Source organism: Bufo gargarizans, chromosome 2, assembly GCF_014858855.1.
Source record: "Bufo gargarizans isolate SCDJY-AF-19 chromosome 2, ASM1485885v1, whole genome shotgun sequence".
NCBI lineage: Eukaryota > Metazoa > Chordata > Amphibia > Anura > Bufonidae > Bufo > Bufo gargarizans.
Window position 1 is genome coordinate 727174899 of NC_058081.1, and position 17432 is coordinate 727192330.

The following is a 17432-nucleotide window of genomic DNA, read 5'->3' on the forward strand; positions in this document are numbered from 1 at the left end:
AGCCTCTCACTCCCTCAAAGCTTTCCCTGCTTAAAGTTCCTAAAATCTACCTAAGAATTATCTATTTATGTTCTTTCTCTAGACTGTTCCTGTAACACTAGAATAGTTACTTGTGCCCCTGTAGACTCAAAAATCATTTTTTGGCAGTCAGTGTTACACCCATCCGCCATCATTAGCAGCACAACACAGCATGGAGTTTGCTCTTTCTGCTTTCCCACTGATGAGGCTATATGTCAGCCTGTAAGCCAATCAGGGCAAGCCCTTCCCTGCACTTCTTGATCCTCCCTTATAGTTTTTAGAATTATTTTATCAATTTTACAAAGATTTTAACAAATAACAGTTTGCGTATTATGGAGGTTTGGAGCTCTGTGTCAGCAAAATAAAGCTGGTTGACATGGACTGGGGAAAAGGGGCCTGGAAGCAGAGAACCTGCTGCTCTGTTCTATCTATGGCTGGAGACTGGTGGGTGAGGCTTAGCTGAAGTAGGAAGGCTTAACATTATTTTGTGGGTACTGCACACAGGATATATGAGAGAGGCTTCTCTTACTGCCACACTCTCATTGTTTCACTTTTGCTTATCAAGAAGCAGAAGGTTTTGATAATCAGGAGACGCATTTGAAATACACAAAGCACAAAAGGTCGGCACGTTACACCAACAGGTAAGTACATGCACTTATTTAAGACGTGTCTGTCACTGAGCAACAAAAAATAGTATTATCACCCTGTACGGGGGAGATGAGGTAGTGATGGGGGTACTGCAGCTGTGAGGAGTGGCTATGATTGTATTATGTACTGTGTCAGTGATCAGAATGCTGTGGCCATAAACAGGATACTGTGACAGTGACCAGAGCACTGAGGTGTTGATCAGGATACTGTTACAGAGATCAGGGCACTGAGAAAGTGATCAGGATACTGTGGCAGTAATAAGGGCACTGTGGCCATAGACAGGGTACTGTGACAGTGATCAGGGTACTGTTACAGACATCAGGGCACTGATAAAGTGATCAGGGCATTGTGGCAGTGATCAGAATACTGTGGCAGTGATCAGAATACTGTGGCAGTGATATCAGGGTACTCTGGCAGTAATAAAGGCAATGTTAGAGTGGTCAGGAAATTTTGGCAGTGATCAACTGTTGCAGTGATCAGGGTAATGTGGCAGTGTTTATGGTACTGTGGAAGTGATCAAAATACAGTGGCAGTGATCAGAGCACTGTGGCAGCGATTAGGATATTTTAGCAGTGATGAGGCAGCAATTAGGGTATTGTGGCAATGATCAGTGTACTGTGGCAGTGAGGCAGTGATCAGGATACTGTTTCAGTGATCAGGAGACTGTGGCAGCGATTAGGGTACTGTGGCACTGATCAGGGTACTATGGCAGTGATCAAGGGACTGTGGAAGTGATCAGGATATTGTGGCAGTGATTAGGGTACTGTGGCAGTGAGGCAGTGATCAGGGTACTGTGGCAGTGAGGCAGTGATCAGGGGACTGTGGCAGTGATCAGGGGACTGTGGCAGTGATCAGGGGAATGTGGCAGTGATCAGCGATGACGGATTGGCAATGTAACCCACAATAAGAATTCCCGGTGGGCCGATGGCCTTTGCTGCACAGGGGGCACCCTCTATGTAAAACACATGGCAAGCCACTGGCGACGCTGTGCTGTCATCACCATACACAGTAGTAATAGTACAGCAGGGCTAGCGACCTGCAATGGGTATCACATACTGTAACACACATCGCAGGCAGGCGTGGGATCCAGTCGGTTCTATCTGCGTCTGTGGAGTAAGATGTTACAATTACAGCAGTGCTGCCGACATCATACTGCATTTTGTAAACCACTCCGGCAAAGCTGCTGCAATGTCCTACTGACGGGATCCTGAACGTCCCCAGAGCAGCGGCACAGCCTTTACTGACAGCTCCAGCTCTGCTGTCAGCTAACTTCTGCTGCTGCCAAAAGTTCTTGCCCTCAGTGAGGATGAGGAGGATGAGCCGTCTCCTCGCTCCTCTATGGCTGCTCTAGCGCCTCGCTCCGCCAGTACTGCCTCCTCTTTTTAATTGACTCAATCTGCCCCCCACACATACTCCGTTCAAACTGTGATGATGTCTGAGAGGCTGGAGTGCCCCGCAGAGGACTGGGCAGAAGCCAGCAGGAGAAAGACACTGAGGCAAACAGAGAGAAGGAGCATACCTCCCAACTTGTAAAAAGCACAAAGAGGCACAATATGTGCGGAGAACGTACCAGGCCACGCCCCCAACTGCGCTCAAAACATATACACACCCAATCCCACCCAGTCCCTTTAATGTCCCACATAGTAATTATTCCCCGTGTATGTCACCACACAGTAGCAATGCCTACGTTGTGTCCCCTCACAGTAGTTATGTCCACATTGTGCCCCTCACAGTAGTTATGTCCACATTGTGCCCCTCACAGTAGTTATGTCCACATTGTGCCCCTCACAGAACTTATGCCCTCATGTGCACCCCTCACAGTAGTAATGTCCCCATTGTGCCCCCTCACAGTAGTAATGCCCCCATTGTGCCCCCTCACAGTAGTTATGCCCACATTTGCACCCTTAACAGTAGTTATGCTCAGATATGTGCCCCCTCACAGTAGTTATGCCCACATTTAGGCCCCTAAAAGTAGTAATGCCCACATGTGCACACCTCACAGTAGTAATGCCCCCATTGTGCCCCTTCACAGTAGGTCTGCCCACATTTGCACCCTTAAAGGGCTTAGGTCACCCCACTAAACGCATTTTTTTTCCAGTCTACTTATAATCCCTATCCTGCCATATTGCCATACATTATGTAATTACTTATTTTCGTTCAGTAGATTTAGCCAAAAACGTACTTTTATGATATGCTAATTACCTGTCTACCAGCAAGTAGGGCGTCTAGTTGCTGGTAGCAGCTGCAGAAAACCGACCCCTCCTTGTGTAGATTGACAGGGCCAGCCGCGATCTCCTCCTCTGGCCAGCCCTGTCAGCATTTCAAAAATAGCCCGCCTGTGTTGATTCGGCGCAGGCGCTCTGAGATAAGGGGGCTTGCCTCCTCAGCACTCCTTCAGTGCGCCTGCCCCAATGATGTCACCGAAAGAGAAGAAAAATGGTGAGAAAAATATCTTGGTCAAATGCCAACTTTGTATAAAAAAATGGGAAAAGTTGTCTTTTGACCAAGATATTTCTCTCACCCAGCATGGGTATATGTAAAATGACACCCCAAAACACATTCCCCGCTTCTCCTGAGTACGGCGATACCAGATGTGTGACACTTTTTTGCAGCCAAGGTGGGCAAAGGGGCACACATTCCAAAGTGCACCTTTCGGATTTCACCGGTCATTTTTTACACATTTTGATTGCAAAGTACTTCTCACACATTTGGGCCCCTAAATTGCCAGGGCAGTATAACTACGCCACAAGTGACCCCATTTTGGAAAGAAGACACCCCAAGGTATTCCGTGAGGGGCATGGCGAGTTCCTAGAATTTTTTTTTTTTTGTCGCAAGTTAGTGGAATATGAGACTTTGTAAGAAAAAAATAAATAAAAAAAATCATCATTTTCCACTAACTTGTGACAAAAAATAAAAAGTTCTATGAACTCAATATGCCCATCAGCGAATACCTTAGGGTGTCTACTTTCCGAAATGGGGTCATTTGTGGGGTTTTTCTACTGTTTGGGCATTGTAGAACCCCAGGAAACATGACAGGTGCTCAGAAAGTCAGAGCTGCTTCAAAAAGCGGAAATTCACATTTTTGTACCATAGTTTGTAAACGCTATAACTTTTGCCCAAACATTTTTTTTTATCAAAGACATGTAGAACTTTGAATTTGCCGAAAAATTTATATATGGATGTGTTTTTTTTTTGCAAAATTTTACAGCTGAAAGTGAAAAATGACATTTTTTTGCAAAAAAATCGTTACATTTTGATTAATAACAAAAAAAGTAAAAATGTCAGCAGCAATGAAATACCACCCAATGAAAGCTCTATTAGTGAGAAGAAAAGGAGGTAAAATTCATTTAGGTGGTAAGTTGCATGACCGAGCGATAAACGGTGAAAGTAGTGTAGTGCAGAAGTGTAAAAAGTGCTCTGGTCATGAAGGGTGTTTCAGCTAGCGGGGCTGAAGTGGTTAAACTCCTCCACTGTATTTGCAGCTACCACTTCTGCAGGAAGGCTATTCCCTGCATCCACTACTCTCTCAGTAAAGTAATACTTCCTGATATTACTGTTAAACCTTTGCCCCTCTAATGTAACACTATGTCCTCTTGTAGCAGTTTTTCTTCTTGTAAATCTTCTCTCCTCTTTTACCTTGTTGATTCCCTTTATGTATTTAGCAGTTTCTATCATCTCCCCTCTGTCTCGTCTTTCTTCCAAGCTCTACATGTTAAGGTCCTTTAATCTTTCCTGGTAAGTTTTATCCTGCAATCCATGTACCAGTTTAGTAGCTCTTCTCTGAACTCTCTCCAAAGTATCAGTATCCTTCTGGAGATATGGTCTCCAGTACTGAGCACAATACTCCACATGAGGTCTCACTAGTGCTCTGTAGAGCGGCATGAGCGCCCCCTCTGTCTACTGGTCAGTGGCGTTGCTAGGGCTGGTGTCACCCGGTGGGTAGAAAATGGTGTCACCCCCCCGCCCCCCCCCCCCCCGAAGCAGTAATATTTTAGTCATATAACCAAAAATATGTTATATAATGTGGTACATAATGTGGGCAAAATATACCTAATTACATAACATTCCCAAAACATAAACTTATTTTTATGTGAAAAATTGAATTTTTTTCACATAAAAATAAGTTTATTTATTGTGAATGGTATGTAATTAGGTATATTTTGCCCACATTATGTACTGTGGGACTCTATTTATTACATATAAATATAGGGGACACGTACTGTGCAGTAAAAATATTGCTAATGCCAAAGTCAGGAGGTAGGCAGGCTGGCAGCTCCAACACCGCACGCCTCTTCGTGGAGCTCTGAACAGCCCTCCGATGCGGCGCTTGCAGTAGTGTCACTGTTCGGGCCTGCGCCTGTGCACTGGATACTCCGATGCTTCTGCCAGTAATCGGGAAACCAGTGTGCAGGCGCGGACATCCAGATCCTCGGCACAGACGCGGGATTTGGCCACTGGAGGAGGACGAAAAGCTGAAGACACTGGGTTGGCCGTCTGTGAGAGTGAGTCACTGATGTCACGTGGACGTGACCAGGGCAGGAGCAAGGATTTTTTGGCAACACAAGCGAAGCAACACCCTCCCCCCGCAGCTCACCTGGTCCTGGTTCTGTCTGCTGCAGCTGGCTTCCCCTCTGTGTGGTCCTGGTATCTTTTCGCCCTATAAGACGCACATAGGTTTTAGAGGAGTATAATAAGAAACAATATTTTCCATTATACCTCAGGTCAGACCACCAATCAGATCCCCAATATTAATCATACCTCAGATCAGCCCCCCATGTCAGCCATCATGCCCTCATGTCAGCCGTCAGCACCCCATCCATCATGCCCATGACAGCCGCCAGCCCCCATCCATCATGCCCTCCATGTCAGCCAGCAGCCCCCATCCATCATGCCCCCCATGTCAGCCGTCAGCCCCCCATCCATTATGCTCCCTAATGGGGGACAATGTTGGAGTCTGCACCATCAGGGGGGGTGACATGATGAGGGACAATGTTGGAGTCTGTGCCAAAGGAGGGGTGACATAATGTCACCTCCCCTTCCCCATGGCACAGACTCCAACATTGTCCCGGGTCCCTTCATCATGTCATCCACTCCTCCCATGGGTGGCACAGACATTTCTTCTCTTCCCCTCCAGGCTACATGGCACAGACATGTTTGTACATTTTGTCCCCCCTCTCTGTTACAATGACAATACAGTACCTGATATGTCACTGGGGTCTGGCTGGAGTGGGGTCAGTTGGGTCCTGGCTCCAGTCTCAGCTGGCTCTGCCTTAAGGTGTCTTCTCCAGACTAGAGTCCAGCAGGGTCAGCCAACAAGTCGTGCCTCAGTCACTCAGTCTTCTCTGTGTTCTTCTGCTGCCAGCCTGGAGAGGCAGCTTTTACAGGCCACAGTAGACAGAGCAGCTCCGCCTCTTCACCTCCCTCCATCCAGAGTCCCCCAGACAACTGCGCAGGCGCTGCCGTCCGCCAAGGCCCCACTAACAGAGTCAGTCATGCCTCCTTTGGCCTGAGCGCCGCACGCACACGCTCGGAGGGCCGCGCACACACCACACGGCACACATGTAGGCTGGACAGCCACCGCCCGCCAGACAAGACAGTAGCAGCCGCACCAGCCAGACCTACCTAGGTTATTAATTAAATTATGTAACACATTGAAATCGCACTGCAGTAAGTAAGTCCGGGGGGCCCCCCATTGTAGCAGCAGCCGCCAGCCAGACCTACCTAGGTGATTAATAAAATTATGTAACACATTGAAATTGCACTGCAGTAAGTCAGTCCGGTGGGGGCGGGTGACACCCCATCAGACTGGTGTCATCCGGTGCGGCCTGCACCCCACTTGCAACGCCACTGCTACTGGTAATTCCTCTCACTATACACCCCAGCATTCTGCTAGCATCTCCTGCTGCTCTGTGACATGGTCTGCCTACCTTTAAGTCTTCTGAAATAATGATCCCTAAATCCCTTTCCTCAGATACTGAGGTTAGGACTGTATCACTGATTTTATATTCTGCTCTTGGGTTTTTACTCCCCAGGTGCATTATCTTGCACTTATCAACATTACATTTTAGTTGCCAGATTTTTGACCATTCCTCTAGTTTTCCTTAGTCCTTTTCCATTTGGTGCATCCCTCCAGGAACATCAACCCTGTTACAAATCTTTGTGTCATCAGCAAAAAGACCCACCTTACCATCGAGGCCTTCTGCAATGTCGCTGATAAAGATATTAAACAATGTGGGTCCCAGAACAGATCCCTGAGGTACCCCACTGGTAACAAGACCTTGGTCTGAATATACTCCATTGACTACAACCCTCAGTTCCCTGTCCCTCAGCCACTGCCTAATCCATTCAACAATATGGGAGTCCAAGCCCAAAGACTGCACTTTATTGATAAGTCTTCTATGTGGGACAGTATCAAAAGCCTTACCAAAGTCCAGATAAGCGATGTCTACTGCACCTCCGCCATCTATTATTTTAGTCACCCAATCAAAAAAATCTATAAGATTAGTTTGACATGATCTCCCTGAAGTAAACCCATGCTGTTTTTTATCTTTCAATCCATGGGATTTTAGATGTTCCACAATCCTCTCCTTAAGTATGGTTTCCATTAATTTCCCCACTATTGGTGTCAGGCTTACTGGCCTATAGTTGCCCGATTCCTCCCTACTACCTTTCTTGTGAATGGGCACAACATTTGCTAATTTCCAATCTTCTGGGACGACTCCTGTTGCCAGTGATTGGTTAAATAAATCTGTTAATGGTTTTGCTAGTTCACCGCTGAGCTCTTTTAATAGCTTTGGGTGTATCCCATGGGGAATGCATAAAGCTATTAAAACAGGTGTGTCAGGAGGGGTGAGAGGGCCTCTTTAATGGGGGTTTGTTGCAATAGCAGTGCCCAGTCAGGGACAAAGCTGTGTTAGTGTGCTTTCACACTGTGCTTTGCAATGCCGTTTGCTATATGCACTCGAAAAGCTCCCTGTGTATATGTCAAATATATCCTGACATTCACCCAATGAGGGCCAAACGCGTCCACATCTGAACTCTGTTAGGGTGGTATATCGTTATACTTTTTCTTTTTGCAGTTTGAAATAACACAGTTTACTGCACAATTCCACACACAGACATCCAGTAAAAACAGCCTACCACACGGAATCGTGAAACCTATGCAGCTGCAGATATGTACGTCGGAGGTATACCTCTGGTAACTCTACCTCCGAAGTACAGTCCAAAATGCAGTGTAAATGCAGGGGTAGAGAAATGCCTTTCATGAATGGAGATAAGCGAATCGAAGCTGACGAAGTAGAATTCAATCCGAATTTCAGGAAAAATTTGAATGAGAATTTCCTTGCGCTTTATGGTAACGAATCGCATTTTTCCTAAAATGACTGCTGCACATGTGAGGACACGGAGAAAGGAAGCCTGGGAAGGCGGGATCACCCAGACTGACATGCATGCAGCCAATCAGCAGCCAGCCCTGTGATGTCACAACCCTATAAATACGGCGGCCATCTTAGATTCAGACATTTTTCAGCATTCTGAGTGTAGGGACAGACCTGAGAAGGCGCTAGGGACAACAATTGGAAAAACCTCATTGTGAAAAGAAAAACTGAAAAAACGATTTATAAGTGCAGGGAAAGGATAGGGAGGAATCACTTCACACCATCATAGTGCAGGGAGAGACGTGAGAAGGCGCTAGGGACAGTGCTAGAAAAGTGATTTACAAGTGCAGGGAAAGATTATTTGAGGATCCGAATAGCCATTATACAGCTCTGTCATTCCAGCAATTTGTTCTTGTTATTGGGGTGCAAGTGTTATGTAGAAAAGCCTTTAGTGGCTTACTTTAGTACAAAAAGAAAAATATATGCGTACTTCACTGTTGCAGGTATATGTGGTGAAAGCGTTTAGTGGCCTCTTTCAGTGGGGATTGCCGTTAGCAGCGGATCACATGTGGAGGTTGTGCTCCCCCGGTTAGAAATACACTACAGTATTTGGGGCTCTGAGCATTTCCTCCCATTTAGGCCACTTTTATTCAGTGATTTGTCTTTATATTTATGGAATGTGCCATTTTTTTTATCGTTGGTAACATTCTGGTGCACCTGTTAGCCTGTTTTCACTAGCCTCTGTCCTCCCATTGTATTTGTGATCTCACTTTGGAGGTTTGTGGAATCTTGGCTGTGAGTCGGACCTTAGCACCTATCAGACAATGTTCACACACTATAGGTAGGTTTAGCGGTAGATCCCGCGTTAACTGAGACAATGTTGGCTCCACTGCCCTGCGTCAACATATGCAGAGTCACCATAAAGTGGCCTGGGAGAACTGTGGCTCCAATGTGGAGGTCCTGCTCCTCCTCCTACTCCTTGTCAGTCATTTCGGCAGCAATCGATTACCAAAGTGATTGCCAAGAGACAGCAGTATGTGTGCACTCATCCAACAGCGCAGAAGCTGAATGTGCTCCTGGCCAAGTTGCTGGTGCTGCAGTCTCTCCCTTTCACCTCCAGACTCGGTCATTGTGCACCTAGGAGGCCTCCTCATACTACTGCCACCTCCAGACTCGGTCATTGTGTCACTCGGTGGCCTCCTCATACTGCTGCCAACTCCAGACTCTGTCATTGAGCCAAGTGGTGGCATACTTCTGATGCTGCCAACTCCAGACTCGGTCATTGTGTCACTCGGTGGCATCCTTATACTGCTGCTAACTCCAGACTCGGTCATTGTGCCAATCGGAGACTTCCTTATACTGCCACCACCTCCAGACTCGGTCATTTTACCACTCGATGGCCTTCTCCAGATGCTGCTGCTGCTGCCTCCAACTCCGGACTCTGTCATTGTGTCACTAGGTGGCCTCCTCATACTGCCTCCACCTCCAGACTCTGTCATTGTGTCACTCGGTGGCTTCATCATACTGCTGCCAACTCCAAACTGTGATTGTGCCACTCATTGGCCATCTCCTGATGCTGCTGCCACCAACTCCCACACTCTGTTATTGTGCCACTTGGTGGCCTCATCATGCTGCCGACAACTCCAGACTCGGTCATTGTGCTACTTGGATGGCCTCCTCATGCTGCTGCCTCCTCAAGACTCGGTCATTGTGCACCTCAGAGGCCTCCTCATACTGCTGCCACCTCCAGACTCGGTCATTGTACTACTCATTAAACGCCTCATACTGCTGCCACCTCAAAACTCAGTCATTGTGCACCTCGGAGGCCTCCTCATACTACTGCCACCTCAAGAATCGGTCATTGTGCCACTCGGTGGCCTCCTCATACTGTTGCAAACTCCAGACTCTGTCATTGTGCCATTTGGTGGCCCCCTTATACTGCTGCCACCTCCAGACTCTGTCATTGTGCCACTCGGTGGCCTCCTCATACTGCTTGGTGGCTTTCTCCTGATGCTGCCAACTCCAGACTCGGTCATTGTGACACTCGGTGGCCTTCTTCTGATGCTGCCAACTCCAGACTTGGTCATGCTGCCTCTCATTGGCTTTCTCCTGATGCTGCCAACTCCAGACTCTGTCATTGTGCAACTCGGTGGCCTCCTCATTCTGCCGCCACCTCCAGACTCTGTCACTGTGCCACTCGTTGGCCTTCTTCTGATAGAAACATAGAAACATCGAATGTGTCGGCATATAAGAACCATTTGGCCCATCTAGTCTGCCCAATACACTGAATACTATGAATAGCCCCTGGCCCTATCTTATATGAAGGATGGCCTTATGCCTATCCCATGCATGCTTAAACTCCTTCACTGTATTTGCACCCACCTCCAGACTCGGTCATTGTGCCACTTGGTGGCCTTCTCCTGGTGCTGCCACCTCCAGACTCGGTCATTGTGCACCTCAGAGGCCTCCTCATACTGCTGCCACCTCAAGACTCGGTCATTGTGCACCTCGGAGGCCTCCTCATACTACTGCCACCTCAAGAATCGGTCATTGTGCCACTCGGTGGCCTCCTCATACTGTTGCAAACTCCAGACTCTGTCATTGTGCCATTTGGTGGCCCCCTAATACTGCTGCCACCTCCAGACTCGGTCATTGTGTCACTCGGTGGCATCCTTATACTGCTGCCAACTCCAGACTCGGTCATTGTGCCACTAGGTGGCCTCCTCATACTGCCTCCACCTCCAGACTCTGTCATTGTGCCACTCGGTGGCTTCATCATACTGCTGCCAACTCCAAACTGTGATTGTGCCACTCATTGGCCATCTCCTGATGCTGCTGCCACCAACTCCCACACTCTGTTATTGTGCCACTTGGTGGCCTCATCATGCTGCCGACAACTCCAGACTCGGTCATTGTGCTACTCGGTGGACTCCTCATGCTGCTGCCACCTCAAGACTCGGTCATTGTGCACCTCAGAGGCCTCCTCATACTGCTGCCACCTCCAGACTCGGTCATTGTACTACTCATTAAACGCCTCATACTGCTGCCACCTCAAGACTCGGTCATTGTGCACCTCGGAGGCCTCCTCATACTACTGCCACCTCAAGAATCGGTCATTGTGCCACTCGGGGGCCTCCTCATACTGTTGCAAACTCCAGACTCTGTCATTGTGCCATTTGGTGGCCCCCTTATACTGCTGCCACCTCCAGACTCGGTCATTGTGTCACTCGGTGGCATCCTTATACTGCTGCCAACTCCAGACTCGGTCATTGTGCCACTAGGTGGCCTCCTCATACTGCCTCCACCTCCAGACTCTGTCATTGTGCCACTCGGTGGCTTCATCATACTGCTGCCAACTCCAAACTGTGATTGTGCCGCTCATTGGCCATCTCCCGATGCTGCTGCCACCAACTACAGACTCTGTTATTGTGCAACTCGGTGGCCTCATAATACTTCCGCCGACTCCAGACTCGTTCATTGTGCCAATCGGTGGCTTCCTCATACTGCCGCCACCTCCTGACTCGGTCATTGTGCCACTCGGTGGCCTCCTCATACTGCTGCCAACTCCAGACTATGTCATTGTGCCACTTAGTGGCCTTCTTCTGAAGCTGCCAACTCCAGACTCGGTCATTGTGTCACTCGGTGGCATCCTTATACAGCTGCCAACTCCAGACTCTGTCATTGTGCCAATCGGTGGCTTCCTCATACTGCCGCCACCTCCAGACTCGGTCATTTTGCCACTCGATGGCCTTCTCCTGATGTTTATGCTGCTGCTACTGCCGCCAACTCCAGACTCAGTCATTGTGCCACTAGGTGGCCTCCTCATACTGCCTCCACCTCTAGACTCTGTCATTGTGCCACTCTCGGTGGCCTCATCATACTGCAGCCAACTCCAGACTCGGTCATTGTGCCAATCGGTGGCTTCCTCATACTGACGCCACCTTCAGACTCGGTCATTGTGTCACTCGGTGGCCTTCTCCTGATGCTGTCAACTCCAGACTTTGTCATTGTGCCACTCGGTGGCCTCCACATACTGCTGCCATCTCCAGATTTGGTCATTGTGCCACTCAGTGTCCTCCTCATACTGCTGCCAACTCCAGACTCTGTCATTGTACCACTCGGTGGCCTCTGCATACTGCTGCCAACTACAGACTTGGTCATTGTGCTACTCGTTTGCCTTCTCCTTATGATGCTGCTGCCAACTCCAGACTCTGTCATTGTGCCACTCGGTAGCCTCAACATACTTCTGCCACCTCCAGACTCTGTCATTGTGCCACTCGGTGGCCTCCTCATACTGCTTGGTGGCCTTCTCCTGATGCTGCCAACTCCAGACTCGGTCATTGTGACACTCGGTGGCCTTCTTCTGATGCTGCCAACTCCAGACTTGGTCATGCTGCCTCTCATTGGCTTTCTCCTGATGCTGCCAACTCCAGACTCTGTCATTGTGCAACTCGGTGGCCTCCTCATTCTGCCGCCACCTCCAGACTCTGTCGCTGTGCCACTCGTTGGCCTTCTTCTGATAGAAACATAGAAACATCGAATGTGTCGGCATATAAGAACCATTTGGCCCATCTAGTCTGCCTAATACACTGAATACTATGAATAGCCCCTGGCCCTATCTTATATGAAGGATGGCCTTATGCCTATCCCATGCATGCTTAAACTCCTTCACTGTATTTGCACCCACCTCCAGACTCGGTCATTGTGCCACTTGGTGGCCTTCTCCTGGTGCTGCCAACTCCAGACTCGGTCATTGTGCCTTTCGGTGGCCTCCCCATACTGGTGCCAACTCCTGACTCTGTCATTGTCCCACTCGGTGGCCTCCTCATACTGCTGCCATCTCCAGACTCGGTCATTGTGCCACTCGTTGGCCTCCTCATACTGCTGCCATCTCCAGACTCGGTCATTGTGCCACTCGTTGGCCTCCTCATACTGCTGCCAACTCCAGACTCTTGCCAAAGATGGCGTGGCCGGTCTCCCTTGGCCGATCACATGACAGCTACAGCCTGATAAGCGAGCTGGAGATTTTCTTGTGTGCTGACGCGCCCCCTTGTTTCCTCCTCCAATGGAGTTCATGTGATCTCTCCTTCCACTGCGCAATGGTTTGGACATGCGCCATGGATTACGGCGCGCGGTCCAGGTGTGATGATGGGACCGGTCATATGACCGTTTCACGTGACTCTGAGGGATCTCGCGAGAGTGGGGGCGTGACATCGTGGCCCCCTGGGAGACATTGTTTAATGTTGTTTGCGCAGCTGTGTCATGTGAAAATGCATTGGGAGGCACCAGCGACCATCTTGGTATATTAAGGAGAGAATACCCAGTACACAGGTGTGGAGCATTGAGGGTCCCATGATCAAAATATATTTTAGTGGGTGGGGGGTATATATATGACCATCATCCTCTCTCCTCGCCTGGTCAGTATTTGCTTGCTTCATGACTATCATTATCTATTGCCCGTTGTTTATGGTTGCATCTATGTTAGCACACTTGTGATGCACTTGGAGTTTCCTGTGTATACTTTATGTCTAATTTATATGCATTTACATTGCAGTAGGTAGGATTAAGTATTATGGCATTTGGTCAAGGTCTTAGATTTGCTCACCCTTTATACCTTTATATGTGATTATTACACAATAATTGTGTTAACTGTTGGTGTGCAATCTTTTCATTGACTGCGCAAAACGAACCATAGGAGTTATTATTTTGGAGGGTTGGTGGTTTTACACTTGTCGCAGTACATTCCTGCACTGCTACCACTATATGCATTTTTTTTCTGTATTATGTATTTACAGTCAGGTCCATAAATATTGGGACATCGTCACAATTCTAACATTTTTGGCTCTATACACCACCACAATGGATTTGAAATGAAACAAATAAGATGCTCTTTACCTGCAGACTGTCAGCTTTATTTGAGGGTATTTACATCCAAATCCGTAAAATCCAATTTTGGTAATAAAGTCTGCCCTGATCATGAAGAGCACACACTCATCCAATTTTCTGGAGCCCAAGTCCAATCGTACTTGGTCATCACTTCTAACTATGTAGTGATAAATAAAATGATTTTAGTGAATTAAGGTAAAGTTCTGTTCTCACCAATTCTTTCTTACTTTTCTTCAGGCCAATAAGTGAAAATAGATTTTTGTTTAGACATTACCGAAGAGGAAGTGCAAGAAATGAACTCTGCTTTAGAAGATGGGGACCTCTGTAAAGCAACCAAGAAACTCAGTGAGTCCCTTAAGAAAATTCAAAATCCCTCGATCGAAATCATTACCAAAGAGGAAGTGCAAGAAATGAACTCTGCTTTAGAAGATGTTAACCTTTGCAAAGCAACCAAGAAACTCAGTGAGTCCCTTAAGGAAATTGAAAATCCCCCGATCGAAATCATAGCCGAAGAGGAAGTGCAAGAAATTAGGTCTGCTTTACAAGATGGGGACCTCTGTAAAGCAACTGAGAAACTCAGTGAGTCACTTAAGGAAATTGAAAGTGCCCCGTTAAACATTGCCATCACTGGAGAGTCGGGAACAGGAAAGTCCACTTTTGTCAATGCTTTCCGTGGGATGGATGATGAAGAAGAAGACTCTGCCAAAACTGGTGTGGTGGAGACAACCAAGGAGCCCATGTCATACCCTCACCAGCAGTATCCTAACGTGACTGTTTGGGATCTTCCAGGAATAGGAACTCCGAATTTTGTAGCCGACAATTATCTTCAGTCTGTTAAGTTCAGTCGATACGACTTTTTCATCATCATGTCATCAGACCGCTTCAAGCAAAATGACATACTCCTGGCGAAGGCGATTCAGGAAATGGACAAGAAATTCTACTTTGTGAGATCCAAAGTCGATTCCGACTTACTGGCCTCCCAGAAACGAAGGAAGAAGACATACAATGAGCAGAAAATACTTAAAGAAATTCGGGGTCACTGCATTCAAAGTCTCAAAGACGGAGGAATCATCGAGCCTCAGGTTTTTCTCCTCTCATGCCTGGATCTGGACAAGTACGACTTCATAGAAATGCAGGACACTCTAGGAAAGGAGCTTCCAGAACATAAGAGACACATATTCCTGATCTCTCTACCTAACATTTCTCTGCCCGTTCTTCAAAAGAAGCAGGAGGCTCTGAAGAAGGACATCTGGAAGTTGGCTACTCTTTCGTGTGCAGTGGCTACAGTCCCGATCCCAGGCCTGTCTGTAGCCTGTGACATAGGAATCTTGGTGAATGCCATGATAGACTACCGGAAAGCTTTTGGCTTGGATGAGCCCTCTCTAAAAAAAATGGCTAACAAGTTTGGTAAAGACGTCAGCGAGTTGAAATCAGTGATCAAGTCCCCCTTAGTCATAAAAGAGATAAACAAAGAGCTGGTCATCAGTTTGCTAGCCAAAGGGGCAGCAGGGGGTCTTATTGTAGTTGAGTTTGTTCTTAGCACTATCCCATTGATAGGTAGCATCGCAGCAGGGGGCATCTCGTATGGTACCACTTACTGGATGCTCTCTGGCTTCCTTAAAGAAATTGCTGACGACGCAGTGCGTGTCCTTACCAAGGCTTTAGAGTCACCTGTTTAAAAGGGTTGTCCGGGATTGGGGACATTTGTCTATTAGTAATCTAATAACATAAACATTACAAACATGCATGTGGTACCTTTAGAACATATTGCTGAAGCCCTGTTTTCCTCCTTTCAATTCATGGCCGGAAGTATTTTCTTATCTTGAGTGACGTCCCGGGTCCCTGGCAGGTGAGCCAAGCCTCCTCTTCCTCTGCTCGGGGAGCCCGGTGACGTCACTGGCAGTCTAGATAATTATGCAGAGAGGTTGGAGGGGCGGTTACTTGTCTGCCCGGCATCGCGCTAAGCCCCGCCCCCAGTCAGTGACGTCATCGGGCCTTCAGCATTACAATGAATGGAGGAGGATCACTATGCTTGTGAGCATAGAAAACTCCTCCCATCAGAATTCCTAGCTGATGGGGCAGAAGGCTTTAGAAAGGAGGAATTCCTGTCCCCACAGGAGGACACGGCCGCGCTGATTGCACATATTGTATTTAGACAATGGCATGTTTATTGTGTGAAGGAAAAAACAATAATAAAACAATGGCTCAGTTCAAAGAAAAAGTAAGAATAGTGCAATCAGTCTGCTGTTTTTTTGTTGATTTGAAATAAACGGATAATCCTATTTATGTGATGAGGCTGCTTTTGTCTAGTTTAAAATATTTTTTTCGCCCTGTACTTGTGTTTTGGGATGAATCTTTTTTGCACATTCTCCTTTTGGAGTTGCAGTGAGAGCATTTCACTCTCCTGTGGTTATACATCGGTCTCAACTGATCGCCAGGTCAGTATATAAGGTTTACCATGAAATATGTATATATATATATAGACATAGATGGGAGCGTGCCCCTTACAGTGTGACTGTGTCCGGTAAGTTTATGGATGCATGTGGGAGCGGGCCCCTTACAGTGTTACGGTGTCCGGTATGTTTAAGGATACATGTGGGAGCGTGCCCCTTATAGTGTGATGCCGTCAGGTATGTTTATGGATGCATGTAGGAGCGTGCCCCTTACAGTGTGACGGTGTCCGGTATGTTTATGGCTGCATGTGGGAGCGTGCCCCTTACAGTGTGACGGTGTCCGGTATGTTTATGGCTGCATGTGGGAGCGTGCCCCTTATAGTGTGATGCCGTCAGGTATGTTTATGGCTGCATGTGGGAGCGTTCCCCTTATAGTGTGACGGTGTCCAGTATGTTTATGGATGCATGTGGGAATGTGCCCCTTACAGTGTGACTCTGTCCGGTATGTTTATGGATACATGTGGGAGCGTGCCCCTTACAGTGTGATGGTATCAGGTATGTTTAAGGATACATGTGGGAGCGTGCCCCTTATAGTGTAATGTCGTCAGGTATGTTTATGGATGCATGTGGGAGCGTTCCCCCTTACAGTGTGACGGTGTCAGGTATGTTTATGGATGCATGTGGGAGCATGCCCCTTACAGTGTGACTGTGTCTGGTATGTTTATGGATGCATGTAGGAGGGTGCCCCTTATAGTGTGATGCCGTCAGGTATGTTTACAGATGAATGTGGGAGCGTGCCCCTTACAGAGTGACTGTGTCCGGTATGTTTATGGATGCATGTGGGAGCGTGCCCCTTACAGTGTGATGATGTCAGGTATGTTTATGGATACATGTGGGAACACTGAGCACATGACAGATGCCAGAGAAAGAGCAAGGAGGAGTTTATGGGCGTACATATGGGGGAGGAATATAAGGCAGGAGGATGAATATGTATGAGGGGGCGGATCGAAGGAGGAGTGGAGGCTGTGCAGGATGTATGAATATGTATGAGGGGGCGGATTGAAGGCGGAGTGGAGGCTGTGCAGGATGCATGAATATGTATGAGGGGGGC

General features: G+C 47.7%; 1 protein-coding gene across 1 annotated transcript; it reads left to right on the top strand.

The window, feature by feature from the left end:
- Positions 1-537: 537 nt before the first annotated feature.
- On the top strand, positions 538-15811 carry LOC122929156 (interferon-inducible GTPase 5-like). Its single transcript, XM_044282663.1, has 2 exons — positions 538-659; positions 14166-15811. The coding sequence occupies exon 2, from the start codon at positions 14222-14224 to the stop codon at positions 15605-15607; it is 1386 nt and encodes a 461-aa protein (XP_044138598.1). The 5' UTR covers positions 538-659; positions 14166-14221; the 3' UTR covers positions 15608-15811.
- Positions 15812-17432: the final 1621 nt, after the last annotated feature.

Coding starts and splice junctions, on each gene's coding strand:
- LOC122929156 (XM_044282663.1), top strand. CDS start 14,222: ATGAACTCTGCTTTAGAAGATGGGGACCTCTGTAAAGCAACCAAGAAA.